The following is a 15,489-nucleotide window of genomic DNA, read 5'->3' as shown; positions in this document are numbered from 1 at the left end:
TCACAATTTGTTGATCACTGTAAAGATGTCAACAGTAAACATACAGAATAAAATATTGCATTCGTTTAAAAATAATACGAGAAACTGTTTAATAACGTACGCCAATTACATAAATAGGAGTTATCTGAAGTGTATTTTAATTAGCACCCATGTATTCATTACAAATATGTTATGTGAAATTTATAACTTGAATAAGACAATAACAAGTTTCAAACTAAAGTTATAGTTCTTTAACACTATCATCCACATTGTTAACTCGAACGTATTGTTGTTGATAAACTTTGTAGTTACTTTTGAGTGTTGTATCCTACTCCATAAAACAATTATTTAAACTAAAGTAATTTAGACAATTTTTTTTTAAATACCAAATCGATATTTTAAAATATATTTTTTTAATTTTCAAGATACTATGATAAACTTATTTAATACTTTCTATCATAAAGTTTTATACATTAAGTTTTATGGTGATAAGATACTTCTATTAAAAAGTTTATCCGTTCAAAAGAGATTAATAGAATCGTATTAAAATTTACTAAGAATTTTATGTTGATCGTTGTATGTTTAATCGCATTAACAGTAAAATATACTAATTTTAATTTTCTGTGAAACTTGTAATTTAATCTGCTTTCAACCACTTGGAAATCAAATAACATAATCATTGTAAAATGTATCTCTTATAAATGGTACGTATAATTACTGGCGTAATTCTGGGGAAGTAGGGTATCACATCCCTTATAAAAAAAATTATATGGTGAAGGTACAATTTTTTTTTTAAAATAAATTAATGAATTTTTTTTGCTGTTATTTATATAATAGTAATTAAAATGTTGTTTATAGAAATGTAAACTTCTCTTTTCAATCAAACTTTTAAGTACTCATTTATGAAATGTTCATTAAATACTATTGTAAGCTTGAAATATAGTTAAACAATTAATATTATACAAGAAAAATATTTTTAATAAATAAATGTCATTTAATTTTTAGAAAATTTATGTGCAATAGATAGGATTTTTGTGTATAATATATCACTCCTCACTTGTTATTTATTATGTCATTATAAATTTAAAAACGGACCGAAACCCATTTAAATAGTACACTGCATTGTTAATATTTAACTTTATTTAAATTAAAGCTTAAAAGAATATTGTTTAAGTTTCTGTAATTTTTAATGTAGCATTGAATTGGTGATATACAAAGTATGATATTAGATTGTTTTCTGACAAACGTGTACGTGTAAGAAATAAAAAAGTATAAATTTTAATAAGAAATTAATCTGAACAAATGTAAATTAGCGCAAAAGGCATATTATTTAAAGTGTTGAAGATTAATTAATAATTCAGTCACGTTTTACTGCTACGGAATCGCAGATGAGCGTGGTAGTTATTTCATTAATTAATTAAAATGATGAACAATTTTACATCAAAATAGCGTATTTGAAATAAATGTATTACACAGTATTAGTAATTATTAAAATATAATTATTATATCTTACAGAGTGTATATAAATACATTCTGATTTTACAGGGACTTGAACTTTTTTTTATTGAAATTAATTTACCTAAATTTAAAAATGCTCATTGGTTTTGATTTATTTGAATGATTGTACACACTATAGAATTTCTTTAATTTTCCAAATAAAAGTGTTTTTTCTAAGAAACAATTTTTTGTAGAATTTATGATTAGTTAATTATATTTGGTGTGATTATGTGCGGACTTACTGAACTAGTATTAGTTAAGTTTGAATCTTAATAAGAAAGTTAGCGATTCTCAAAATAATAGTAAACGTATAACGTTCAAAATGGACTTAAGTTGATTTTGTCGCTCTGTCGTTTACCAAAAGTTGTTCTTCAACAGCTGAAAGATAAATGAGTCAACGCCTAGCTACGCACTTAGATATAATACGATTTTAGATTCCAAAGTCACCTAGTTTAATATGTTACCTATATACGTAACTTAAACTTATGCTTATGAAACAATGATTAATTGATCGAAATTTCAAAGTCTACAATAGGAAACCAATTTAACGTAGTTAAAGAGCCTAACCAAGTTCTTATTAAAATATACGCAGTAAATAACTTTTGTATTTTTATTTAATTGACCTTTTTATAGATGTGGATTATCAGTAAATTTAGTATTCATTAAATTTTTACTGATAAGGGTAGCGCTATATCAGTTTTAGTTTAGCTACGGCCAAATAACTGATTAATTTTTAAATTTATTTAATATGATTTCATTAGTCCAGCTTTAGACTTAAATCTTGAGTACTTGCACAATACGAGTTTGAAAAAATTATAGCATTGTACTTGAGTTAAAAGACCTAGTACTGATGTGTACCACATAGATAAAAGATGTATTCTAATGTTTTTGTGATTAGTGACATTATTATTAAAAATATGGGACAATGTGAAAAAGCAAAAATAATTAACTATTTTAGAATATGATTTTTATTCAAATACCTATCAAAAAATATTTCAATTATTTAATCTATGTTATAAGAAGATAATTAAAAAATATTAATTGTTAAGACTTTCGTTAAATTTTGATGTACCACAAAATAATAAATAAAAATTTTAATATTACTACTATTAATTTAAATTTTCAAATTAAAATTTTCAACATTTTACAAAGTTTAAGTTGGATGAATTATTAAAATTTTATGGAAGTTTAACGATTTGCAAGAAGCCGACGACAGAAAACTCTGCGTCCGCGGGGAATACAAAATAGTGTCGATAAGTATAAAATTTTCGCTCTTTTAACTATTCCATTAACTATAAAAAGCAAGTTTCTCAAGTTAAATAAGCTTAATATAGATTTTTCATAAAACATTTTTAAAATTGAAAATTCCATTAGATATTTGATAAAATAAATAATTTTGTGGCTTATATTTAAAACCTGATATAACACAAAGATGAATTTTTAATATGTTTTACAGTATGCAAGAGATTATGTTATCTGTCATAAATCAAAAAATTCCAAGACAATTTTTTTAGGAATGTAATTTTAAGAATATATTGAAATTTAAAATTTGTTTTTGCTTTCCTTGTAAATTGTTAAAAATTACATATTAGATTTTGGATAATAATCATAAACAATATTAGAAGTATTTGATTGTTATAAAAGATGCTTAAATTGAATATCTAAAAAGCATTAAATAAACATTAATTGAATTTAAGGTTTGATTATAGTATTATATGTAATAGGTCCGTTACTCATGAAAATTTTATGACATTTTTATTGGTTTCTTCTTCTAGTACAGTGTAAGCAACTGTTTGTTTACCAAATTTTAACGAATAAAATGAATTTTATTTAACATCTTTTGAACCTTTTTAATCTTAACTATACTTATTACTGGTTGTTAACAACAAACTGTCATTCTGTATTGTATTGAAGAATCATTAAAGCTATTATTGATTTTATTCAATTTCATAACTTTGACAATAATTGTTCATACAAATAAAAATAAAATATTGCTATAAATAATTGTTGATATGTTTTTTTAAATTTCATTCGCACAAATTAAAACAGAACAAACATATTACAGTGATAAATATAAGATAATTCTTTTAACTACCACATAATTTTACCGAGTAATTACGTGCCATGAAGCCTGAAAAGCGACAGTTATATTTTTAGTATAATAATTTAATAAAATATTTGTGTTAAAAAAAAAAAAACAGATACAAAAATCGAAGCAAAAAAAAAAAAATACACCATTTTCAAAAAAAATTGTACGACAATGGTCACTACCTTAAAGAATTCTTTCACAATTTACTTACCTTTTAATAAAAAACTGTTTTCATTTTAAAATCAATTTTTAAAATACAACACGTCAGTTATATATATATTATCACGCACTCAGAAAAAAAAAAGTTACACGAAAAAAAAAAAACAAAAACGCGAAGTTTCCTCAAAGCTTTCCGGTTGTGTATGTTATGCTTATGCCACAAGGGCGATGTATTGGCAGTGAAACACGTTTTTTAATACGTCGAAAGGAACTACAGCGGAAGTGCGGTGAAGAAGACCGGCGATAACGGCGGCGGCTTTCAAGCGACTGATATCGCACAGTTTTTGAACACACTGCTTATGGCGCCAATCTCCATTTGGTAGCGCATGTCTACGTATGTAGCCTTTGCTATTTTCAGCTGCTGGCTAATCATATTGAGTTGTTACAAACAATCATTTCGTACACTTAGCTTGGTTACGGTTCAATGTAAGTGTTTGCCAATTATAATCAGTTCATATTAAATTTTATCGTAAAACAATACCTCCTAAATATGCAAAGTCAACGTTGGATATTTACGTCGCCGGGTGGCGCATATGAGTACAAGAAAACATCGATCACTAAAGAGCATTATATTGTACCCTTGCAAAAAAATGAACCTACCGACGAAGTAGGTCTGTTGCATAGATAAAATTATTTCTATTACTATTCGAGAATGTATAAACTCAATTATACTTATCTTTCATCAAAATAGAACGCAAACGACGAGACCTAGAAAAGTTTATGTGGCGTACCATGACCGATAGAGTTTTAAATGAATTGAAAGAACAGCAACTAAATACTCGAGATTTTCATTCAACTTGCCAGACATCATATAGTGAGTCATATAACAAAAATGGATTTAAATTCAAAGAATTAGGAACTGAAATTGACGAAGAGGTAAAGTGGAAAAAATACGAATCTATAAAACAAACATAAATCATTCGAGTAACATTTAACTATTGACTACTATATTAGTAATGAATTTTTACTAATATTATAATTAGTAGAGTGTCTCTCACGGAATCCAAACTGGATGTTGGGTAAGATGTGATGCTCTTGTAATATTGGCCTAATCTTTTTGAGTAGAAGTTTTTCAAATAGTTTGCTAAATGTGGGTAACAGGTTGATCGGTTTATATAAGTTATACCCAGTAGCTTTACCTTTAGGTAATTTTTTAATAGTTGCTTCAATTTCTCCAGGACTGAATGGTTTAATAGGAGGAGACATAGGTAGAGGACATGAGATAAAGTTATTAACCATATTAATATGATTAGAGTCGGGCTCAACGTCTTCATGTGGTTTAAATGTATTATATAAATGTCACCCTCAGATTTGAAAAATGCCCAGATATAAAATTAAACAATAAAGTAATTAATACCCTTGATGAAACATAGTATCTAGGCATAATTTTAGACAAACGACAGACGTGGGGACCTCATCTGAAAGACAAAAGGAAAAAAGCCAACAGCATACTTCATCTCTCGTCCATTACTAAAATCTAAATTACCTCTCGAAACAAAATTACTTCTTTATCAGTCAATAATCAGATCAGTCTGTTCTTATGGTATACAGATATGGGGACCAGCTAAACCATCCAACATTCGACCAATACAATCCTTTCAAAATACAACATTACGAGTGTTAACTGGTGCGCTGTGGTATGTAACAAATAATAACCTACACAAAGATTTAAACATCAAAACTGCCAAAGAACTTATTATTTTACACTATACTAGATTTCACTCAAAACTTAATACAAATTCAAACCCTTTAATTAAAAATATGTACATAACTTCATTACCTGACATCCCACCCCGAAGATTCAAACGTAAATGGAACCGAGACCTACTGATTTAACAAATTAACAACAACAATAAAACCATAACTTTTATACAGCTTCAACTAAAACTAATCGAGGTGTTACCAATGGGTGACTTCCTTTTAACGCTATTAATGTTATGTATTTGAATAAGTCAACAAAAAAACTTATTGTAAATTTTATGTACACATTGTTTTTTTTAATAAAGCAAGACAAAAAATATTATAATTAATAAAACAATTAAAAACAACCCAGCACAGAGTCGCGGTAAAGTGGGGACGTGGCATAGTTGGGTCAAATATAATGATATCTGACAGTGATTTTAATCACTATCATAAAAAACGCTTCGATGCAAATCTGTAGATAGTATTTAATTTAAAAAAATTGATGGATTATTCCAATAGCTATATAATCTCCTATTTCCTTATTTATATCTTGATTACAAGTTTTATGATTTATAAGTGTAATATATGAACAAATATATTTATATATATACAGAGTGATTCATTAATGTTAAGACACTCATTTTCTGGGTAACTATTGAAAATTTTAAATTTTTGGTAAGGAAAATATTGTTTGATTCAAAATACTCTACAATTGTTTTTATCCCTTCAAGGTTAAAAAACATTAATTTTAATTTTCTTAAATGGGAACCCCTATTTTGAATTTATTATTATGATTTAAAATAAAAATACAAACAACTTTGCACTTATAATTTTTTTTTCCCGATCAACCGTTTGTCTGTATCAGCTTGTTAAAGTTAAATCGTTTTGGACTAAATTTCTATTATTTTACTGTTTTGAATACAGAAGTCACTATTTTTAATATAAACGAATTTTTATTGACCAAGATATGACATGTAAAATAGCAATAATAATTTACGACACACTAATTGAGAGATAATAATAATAGATTCAAATCGGGTCTTAACTATATTATTAATAGCACAGTATATTGGTTTGTAAGACAAACTGTAATACTGAAGAATCAATTTCTTTGAAAAACCCAACTCTATGCGTAGTACAGTGACTTTTGAAATAATCGAATATTACGATAATGTTATCGCAATCATTGCTTAAACAAAGTAATCTTTATTTTTGTTGACGGATACATATTAAAAGTTGTAGCGTAACCACATAAACTGAATTAAGTTAAATTAGTTTATGTTACACCATAGAAAATGAGTGACTACTGTATTCAAAACAGTAAAATAATAATAGAAATTTAGTTCAAAATCATTTAACTTTAACAAGCTTTAACAGACGAACGGTTGATGGGAAAAAAAAAATTATAAGAGCAAAGTTGTTAATATTTTTATTTTAAATCATTATAACAAATTCAAAATAGGGGTTCTCATTTAAGAAAAATCAAGTTAATGTTTTTTAACCTTGAAGGGATGAAAACAATTATGTTTTTACTACATATTATTGTAGAGTATTTTGAATCAAACAATATTTTCCTTACCAAAAATTAAAAATTTTCTAACTTATCCTTAATCTTTAAAATGTCTTATCCTTAATGAATTACTCTATATATTTATAATATATAAATGGTTTTATTTAAAAAAAAGTATGTCGAACGAAAGAGTTATATAAATAGTAATTATCATAAAAAAATTGTATTGATCCATACATTTTTCAAAAAGTTATAGCATTATAAAGTTAAAAATATAAAAAAGAATTTTTTACAAAAAAAATTATAATTTTTTTATTACTTTTGATGTCCGTTTTCACCATGAAAACAAAATAATGTCCGAAATTATTTTTTTCATAATAATATATATCACATAAGCTTTAATTTAAGATATATAGAAAAGTGTCCGTCTTTCCAGAACACTTTCAAAATTTAAGTTTAAAAAGTTCTACTTTCTATATGCATTTTTAAGTTTTGAACCCCTCTGTATTAAGGGAATTGGTTCGATTTCAAAAAAAAGTATGTCGTTTGAAAGAAGGATATAAATATTATTTCTCATAAAAAAATTGTATTGATAATCCAAATTACACTGAAAGCCAGTACAAATATTTATTAATTGACTTGAAATCTTATAAATGTGTTTTTCTCGGTGTTATAGTTTTGGGGGAGTTAGAGGGCCTAATTCCCCTTTAAAAAAAATATTTCTTTACTACGATAATGTTGTATAAACTTGAGACTTGTCAAAGTGTCTCAAATAAAGGTAATAAATGCATATAATTCACAGCTTTGTAGATGATAGTGATATGTTAACTTATTATTAAATTAAGTGATATTGAAGGGAAAAAATTGTTTTGTTTTTAAAAAAATAATAGGCAAGTTATAATGTGTTATAACATAAACAATAATCTAATGTCATTTACAGTTAATTCAATAAATAATATTAAATACCCTAAAATGTTTTAAATTCCTATGATGTTAAGAACCAGTCAATGTAAACAAATGGCTTAATTATTTTAGTATGAAATGTCTAGTATTTAGAATAAAAATTTCATTGAAATTATTATAGTATTCTAATGAAACATTGAAATGTTCAACATTATAACATTATTATAATGTTAAACGTATCAATGATTTCAGAATTAAATAATCAAGGAACTTTAAACAGCTTGGATATAATTATAGAAACTTTCATTGAAATAGCAAACAGTAATGAATTGTTCTTCTTCTTCTTCCTCGTATCAATTCCAACTGCTTAGTGTCTGCCAAAACAGTAAAGAATTGTTAAATTAACATATTTTAATGATTATAGTTTTACATATATATATATATATATATTTCTTTTTTTTGTTATTTTGTTCTATTTAAATAATTTTTTATTCTAATTTATGATAACAAAAATCACACTTGAACCTTTCTTTCTTTTCAAAAGATATTATTATCTAGTAGCATATTTAGAAATTTATAATGGGAAGAGAGGGGTCACAAACAATGTTCATTAATAAAGTACCATAAAACGATTTTTTTTTGCTCATAATTTTTATTATCACATATAAAATTAGATTTTTTTGAAAAGAATTTGTTATTTTTTTCAATCCATTTTTATTAATAAAAATATTTCTTTTTATACAGTGTGTATCTCTTAGTAATAAATACTTTAAAAATAGGTGATAACATTAACGGGACAACTGTGTGTTTGCTCCTTAAGACAACTATATCGATTAACATTTCATAAGCGCGTGTTATTATTGATAATAAAAAAATAACGATTTTTCTAATTATATTATACATTATTACATTACTTGATAAAATATATACATGACTCAGCCAATGGGGGAGAACATGTCCCTGTGACCCCTCTAAATACGCTACTATTAGTATCCTACACATTTAAATTAATACAAAAAAATATAGCTCAATCCTTCGTTTTTTTACTTTTAACTTTATTCGTCTTTTATTTTGTAAATGTATACATACATACTTAACTGGATTATAAATAAAAAAAAATGATCTAACTAAGAAAATAAGTGGCCGATATAAAATTTTGAAAACTATTAATACTTAATCAAAAAAATTGAAGATGAAACGTGGAACCTATAAATTTTTATATTTAGACATTAAAAAACAGCATTACTTCCTTGGTATAAAAATGCTATTATTTTTTAAAAAAATGTTTGAAAAGTTGTTATTGAACGATCATATTTTTAGTTATATTATTTTCTTATTTGTAAGTAAATTAAGCATGTTTCCATTTAAAAAATTAAAGATGATGTAATTTTAAAGAGAAGATTGAGCTTTATTTTTTTCTATTATTTGAAGTGTGAAAGATACTCATACCTTTTGAATAAAAAAAATTATATTTTATCAAATACATTTGTAGATATTGTGTGAGACATAGAAAGCGGATCATTCTGTACGTATACAAATGATTCATTAAGACACTCGTTTTATATGAAACTATTGAAAATTTTTAATTTTAGTAAAGGAAAATATTGTTCGATTCAAAAAACTTATATAAAATTATATGCAATAAAATACATTTTTATTTTCATCCCTTCAGGGATAAAAATCCTAAACTTAAATTTTTTTTAATGAGAACTCCTATTTTTAGTTTGATGATATGATAGATTATTGTAGCCTCTGATATTACTAAAACCAAAATAATTATCAGTTTGTATTTTCAAATATTACTATTTGAGGTATTAGCATTTAAATATTTAGGAAAAGTGAGGAGGGAGGTAGTGTTTAGCGACACTATATATTTATCAGATAAGAATAAGAGAAGTCGCACAGATAACAATTCTTCAACGTTTCGCATCCCTCTCGTTTATAACTAAAAATTACATTAAATCAAAAAGAAATAAAGCATAACTGATAATCGGCTATGTAATATATTATTTAGACCATTCTATATTTTATAATAAAATAATAATAATAGGTTCCCATCTAACTTTCAAAAGTTACTACTAAAATCTACCCTTGAAAATAAATGTTTCTTAAATAAACTTGATATTTACTATAGTTTATAAAAATAAAACAAATTTTAATTTATAAATATTTATGAAAAGACCTTTATTTAGCGAAATAATGGGAGAATCATTTTTAAAAAAATTGTAACATGAATAAATATTTTTATTTGATTTAGAGTTTCGGTTGCTAAGCCATTAGCAAAAATATTTGTTAAAATAAAGTTCTTCTCTACCTTACTACATAAATTATTTTTTTATATTTTCCAGATATTTAATTAACACTGAAAAATTTGTATTTGTATTTTAGCTTAAGCGCAAGTATCCATTGTACGGTGATATAGCAATAACTGTTCATCTAAAAGAAATTAACAAGATCAAAGCAAAAGAATCAATACACAAACCACTCACAGGGGTGTTTAAAAGAGATAATCGCTTTACTAGCCGTTTAAGTAATCCACAAGATACCCACAAATCGGTTACACCAGAACATTATGCATATGTTTAATGATAATTTGTTATCAAAAATATAGTGAATAAAAACGATTCCATATCAAGTATTTCAGACTAATCGATTATAAAGTTTTATATCTATCAACTAACCATAAATTATTAGGTTACACTTTTTTTTTATTATTTGATAGAAAAAAGTATTCTTGTTTACTCATAAGAATTAAAAAATATTTTATCTCAAAAAATTCCAGAAAAACTTATTTTTAATGGAGAATTTATAGTATTGCATTCAGGATAACTTACCAATACTTAAAAGTTCTTGTTGATTTGCTGCGAAAGGAAAAAATTCAAGTTAGTTACTATTCTAGGTACTTTTACGAAGATAAAACGAAAAAATTATTTAAGAGCACTTTTAATACGAAATACAGTATTCATAACTTTTGCAAAATATAGCATTGTAAGTTGTTTCCGTTTCAGTTCATGCCTTTTTAGGTTTTTCCATTTTAAAGAGACTCTATAAAAATAATTGATTACAGTTAAAGTTACAAAAAACTAATTTAAAAAAGATGTCGAAGTCAACAAATTATTAATGACACTGAACATATCTCCACTGCCAATGTTTTTCTTTTGTATAAGATGACCGTTTTATTTTGGCCGTCTAGGTTTTAAATATTAAAATTGGGAATGGATTTCATCTTGTCATGTATATCTACCTTTAAATTATTTGTTACAGATAATGATTTATAGAAGTTTTATATAAATATATTTTAATTCGGTAATTTTTTTTTCAGTTTACTCAAAACACCTTCCAAGAATTGTTAAAATCTTTACATCCGCTTTAGATAGTATAAAAATGTTTACATAAATTTCTTAATATTTCGAAGTTTTCAAGATTGCCAATTTTTAATTAAAAAAATCTTAATCGTTCTTAAAATATCCAACCAGAAACTTTATAATTGACCCCATAAATAATTATTCATAATAAAGGTCAAGTAGTGTAGGTTGAACATTTTGTATGATGTTATAAATAGAATCATAACATTGGTTTGGTCCCCTATTTGGTCGATAGTATAAATTATTTAGTTTACTAATAGAGTAAATTTTATTAATTTATTTATTTTATTAAGGTCAAATATATATCAGTAAAAAGTACAATTAATTTACATATATTGATACATAATTACATATATATATACAGAGTGATTTATTTATCATAACCCACTCAATTACTTAAAGAGTAATAATAATTTAAACAGTTTTTTTTTGTTACACATTATTCTTGAATTATTAACTATATAATACTTTTTAAGTCCATCCCTTATGCCTGGTAAAGGTGTCAACTTTGTTTTTTTAAATGGGAACACATATTTTGAATTTAATAAAATGTTTGTGTTTTTAATTTAATAGTAAATGACATTTGAATTTTTAATATAACTATATTCGTTTATTAGATATAAACATATAAAGTTTAAAATTTTTGAGTTAATATACATGTATAATACATAAGGGATTAAAAATACAAGTAGCTAATTGGATTTTTATGACATTGCTGTCATAGTCACGGATTGTTTATTATCAATTATGACTATCAATAGATATACTTTCTGTATTGTCAGTTAGTGTATTTATAAACTCACAACAATTTGCCTTACTATCATTGATAATAACAATGCTGTGTACCTGCTAATATCGATGTCATAAAAAACCAATTAGCTACCTGTATTTGTAATCCCTTGTGTATTATACCTATATATTAACTCAAAAATTTGAAACTTTCAATGTTTATATCTAATAAACAAATAAAGTTCTACTAAAAATTCAAATGCCATTTACTATTAAATTAAAAACTCAAACATTTTATTAAATTCAAAATATGTGTTCCCACTTGAAAAAACAAAGTTGACGCCCTTACCAGGCATAAGGGATGAACTTAAAAAGTATTACGTAGTTGTTAATTCAAGAATAATGTGTAACTAAAAAAAACAAAAAAAAAAAATGTTTAAATTATATTTATTCTGCAAGTAATTGAGCGGGTTATGATAAAAAAATCACTGTGTATATATATAACTTAAATATAAATTATGAAAAATATTACAGAAAATATACTATTTTTAAATTTAATGATAGATCCGTTGTAAACAAATAAATATTCCAATTAGAATTTCGCTATTAACGTAAAAAATCTACTATCTATATCAAAACGTAGATACTTAATAACATATGTAATTTAAGTATACTAAATAAAAATTGTTTCGCTAAAAATACCAAATTATAAAAACTATAAAATCGTTAGCACAACACGAAGTGGTTTTAATTGATATTAAAAATCTGCTTGATAAAAAAAATGTATCAATTTTTTTTAAGGCCTACTATACTATAGACCCTTTATATTTTGTAAAATTTTTATTTTCTGCTTTATGCTGTCGGCCCTTGTAATGGGTGTGGGATCCATTACAAATGTATAAATATCCGATTAGTAATATTATAAATCTTTGTTGATGTTAAAATATGAAATTTATATAAATAAAATTGATTAATGAGGAATAATGTATGACTTTATAATTAGTTGATAAAAATAAACACTCAGTTAGTTTTTTGTAATATTCCCATGAATATTACCTTAATTTTCAAAAAAATGTACCCCATATTAACGCTAATGATAATAGACAGCAGGGGTCATTTTTGCGTAAACGTTTATCGATTTAACATAATTTATTTTTCGTTTAGAAGTACTGAATAAGCATCATTTGGGTATTATATTGAAATTCGGATCGAGAATATATTATATTTTATACTACTGCACATAAACAACACAGGCCAGTGGGGTTGGTGAAACCAATTTCTTGAAGCGAAGAAACAATCCATTACACAGCTCTTAGGTCTCATGCATTTTTACTTTTTGCGATATCCTTAAATCAAATACTACATACATGCTATGATGTCACGAAGGTTAAACAGTTAANACTTTTTGCGATATCCTTAAATCAAATACTACATACATGCTATGATGTCACGAAGGTTCATTACCTTAAACAGTTTTTTTTAGATAGTATATAATAACTCAATTATAATCATTTTCCTTGATACGATAAATAAAATATAGCTATTTTTAAAATATTTATTCTAAATGATTAACTATTAAATTTTTCTTCTTGAAATTTAAATTTAACCAGCTATTTTATTTCATGTAAAATCTAAAAATGTGGTAAACAAATATTAGAATTTCATATTTATTTTTAAAATAGCCTAATAAATCTGTAAGTTAATTGAAAGCAAAAGTGTCTTTAATCTGCAGTAATACCTTTTTTAATAAACGTAACTACTCCTACAAAAATATTGTTTTTTTTTTTATTCAAGTTGATAATAACTTAAAAAAATATGTAAAAATAATTTTTACATCTTTTAAGGCAAAATAGGTTCTGTTTTTATTTATTCATCTTGCATATTTTATTAAATTTTTATACTGGTTGAGCTGACTGTCTTTGTTATGTGACTTTGTCTTCCTTTGTTAGAGTGTTACGACTTTTTGTTCGTGCTCAGAGCGGTCAGCTGTGTGCTACTTCGAACTGGTTCATAGACGGCGTTTGAGTGTACTCTCCTCCCCTTTTGAGCGCCACCATGTAGTACTAAACTGCATTGTCACTATTCGTCAAATTAATATTTTATTGTTTTTTTTTTAATAGGTTTTAAGGTCCCCCATGACAAAGAAAGTTTCATAACACCGTCCGCCCGTATTAAATTATTAATTTATTATATTGTACTGATATATTTTATAACAATATGTTGCCATGGTGAATATTTTTTCCGAGGTGTGCCAATGTTTTGCGAACTATAGTTTGTATGGCATTGGGACAGTTAGACTTATAAGTCTAACTGTATAAACCTATCTAATACTTGGGGCGTATACATGTCGTACTTTAGTGGTATTGCTGTGCTGTACGGTCGGCAGGTACCCAAGACGTTCATCGTATTTTCTATTACAAAAGTTAAGGGTGTAATAATCCTTAAGTAATGTCTGATTTTTTTTGTCTTGTTCCTTTTAATTATAGACGAGGTTTATTAACCGTTCGGTTTTTTGCCTCGTGTTAACTGGTTTTCCTTTTTTTTTAATGAAATCTCCTAAATTTAGCCCGATCACAAAATCTTTTTTTCGCATGTTCCATCTTCAATGAACTCGTTTGTTACATACTTCTTTACCTTCAAAAATCATCTTCCCTAGATTACAAAGTACGAGCAACGTATCTTGAATTAGATATTCTTTAGTTATTCAGGGTAACGTGTCAACTTGTCATGAAGTTTTGGTGTACATCAACTATCAACAACTTAACGGACTTCAACTATATCTTTAATTAGTTTATATGTACCTATATTTAATATTTAATTTGACATGATCAATCATATAAAACATGTTTTTTCTATCTTACTTCAGTAGTTTAACTTAATTATTGCATATAAAATTAAACAACATGACTGTTTTCTTTTATTATTTTTATTTTTGAAAATAACAAATTAACTTCTATGTTTAATTTTTTATTTTACTTTAAAAATCCTACTTTGGCCTATTTTATGTCTTGCCAAGTAGCTTGATGACCCTCGTTTATTTTTATGGCGCCATGTAAGGGGTAAAGTTAGTATCAGTTGTGGCCAATACTGGAAATTTATCGTGTATCATTATAACCTTTTTAAGGATTAGTACGTTAAAAATTGTCTATTAAGTTAATTACTTTTATACCATATAAAATTTTTAGAAAAGCTTTCATTATTTAATGAGATTAATTTTCTTCATATATTTTGAAATAAGCAATAAAACAATTAAATTTCATTAAATTTTAAACTTTAAATGATTACAAATTAGTAATGTGTTGTCACCTGGAATGGTATTTTTGAGGGGGGACATTCCTATAAAAAATATATCAGCGTATTCTAAATACTCCTACAAAAAGTCGCACAAGCTATTGTAACTCAAAACTTTATAAAAGAAAAAACAAAAGAAAGAGTTAAACACTTGTTTTCTTAATTAAATTGTAAAAGATTAATATAAGAAAATATTAAAGGTGTTTGATAAAAGTGAGATTTAC

At 25.4% G+C, this 15,489-nt stretch overlaps 2 protein-coding genes across 2 annotated transcripts in view; one reads left to right on the top strand and one right to left on the bottom strand.

Annotated features, from left to right (window-relative positions):
• The window catches only part of LOC126896856 (zwei Ig domain protein zig-8-like), a 122,456-nt gene extending 118,417 nt beyond the window's left edge, over positions 1 to 4,039 (bottom strand). Inside the window, exon 1 of the mRNA XM_050669989.1 lies at positions 3,777 to 4,039. The gene's annotated coding sequence lies outside the window, so the exon portion shown is untranslated. The remainder of the gene's footprint in view (positions 1 to 3,776) is intronic.
• Positions 4,040 to 4,156: 117 nt separating this feature from the next.
• On the top strand, positions 4,157 to 10,466 carry LOC126896486 (uncharacterized). The gene is made up of 3 exons (XM_050669310.1): positions 4,157 to 4,395; positions 4,476 to 4,660; positions 10,269 to 10,466. Exons 1-3 carry the CDS (start codon positions 4,275 to 4,277, stop codon positions 10,464 to 10,466), a joined length of 504 nt encoding a protein of 167 aa, XP_050525267.1. The 5' UTR covers positions 4,157 to 4,274.
• Positions 10,467 to 15,489: the final 5,023 nt, after the last annotated feature.

The sequence above is a fragment of the Daktulosphaira vitifoliae genome, unplaced genomic scaffold (genome assembly GCF_025091365.1).
Source record: "Daktulosphaira vitifoliae isolate Bord-2020 unplaced genomic scaffold, ASM2509136v1 Scaffold_1, whole genome shotgun sequence".
Classification (NCBI taxonomy): domain Eukaryota; kingdom Metazoa; phylum Arthropoda; class Insecta; order Hemiptera; family Phylloxeridae; genus Daktulosphaira; species Daktulosphaira vitifoliae.
Note: the sequence above shows the minus strand (reverse complement) of the source record. Positions and strands in the feature narration are given on the sequence as shown.

Bases quoted from the DNA above. Each gene is read 5' to 3' on its own strand.
- LOC126896486 (XM_050669310.1), top strand. From the start codon at position 4,275: ATGCAAAGTCAACGTTGGATATTTACGTCGCCGGGTGGCGCATATGAG. The intron at 4,396-4,475 runs GTCTGTTGCATA...TCATCAAAATAG, and splicing joins TGAACCTACCGACGAAGTAG to AACGCAAACGACGAGACCTA. The intron at 4,661-10,268 runs GTAAAGTGGAAA...TTTGTATTTTAG, and splicing joins GAACTGAAATTGACGAAGAG to CTTAAGCGCAAGTATCCATT.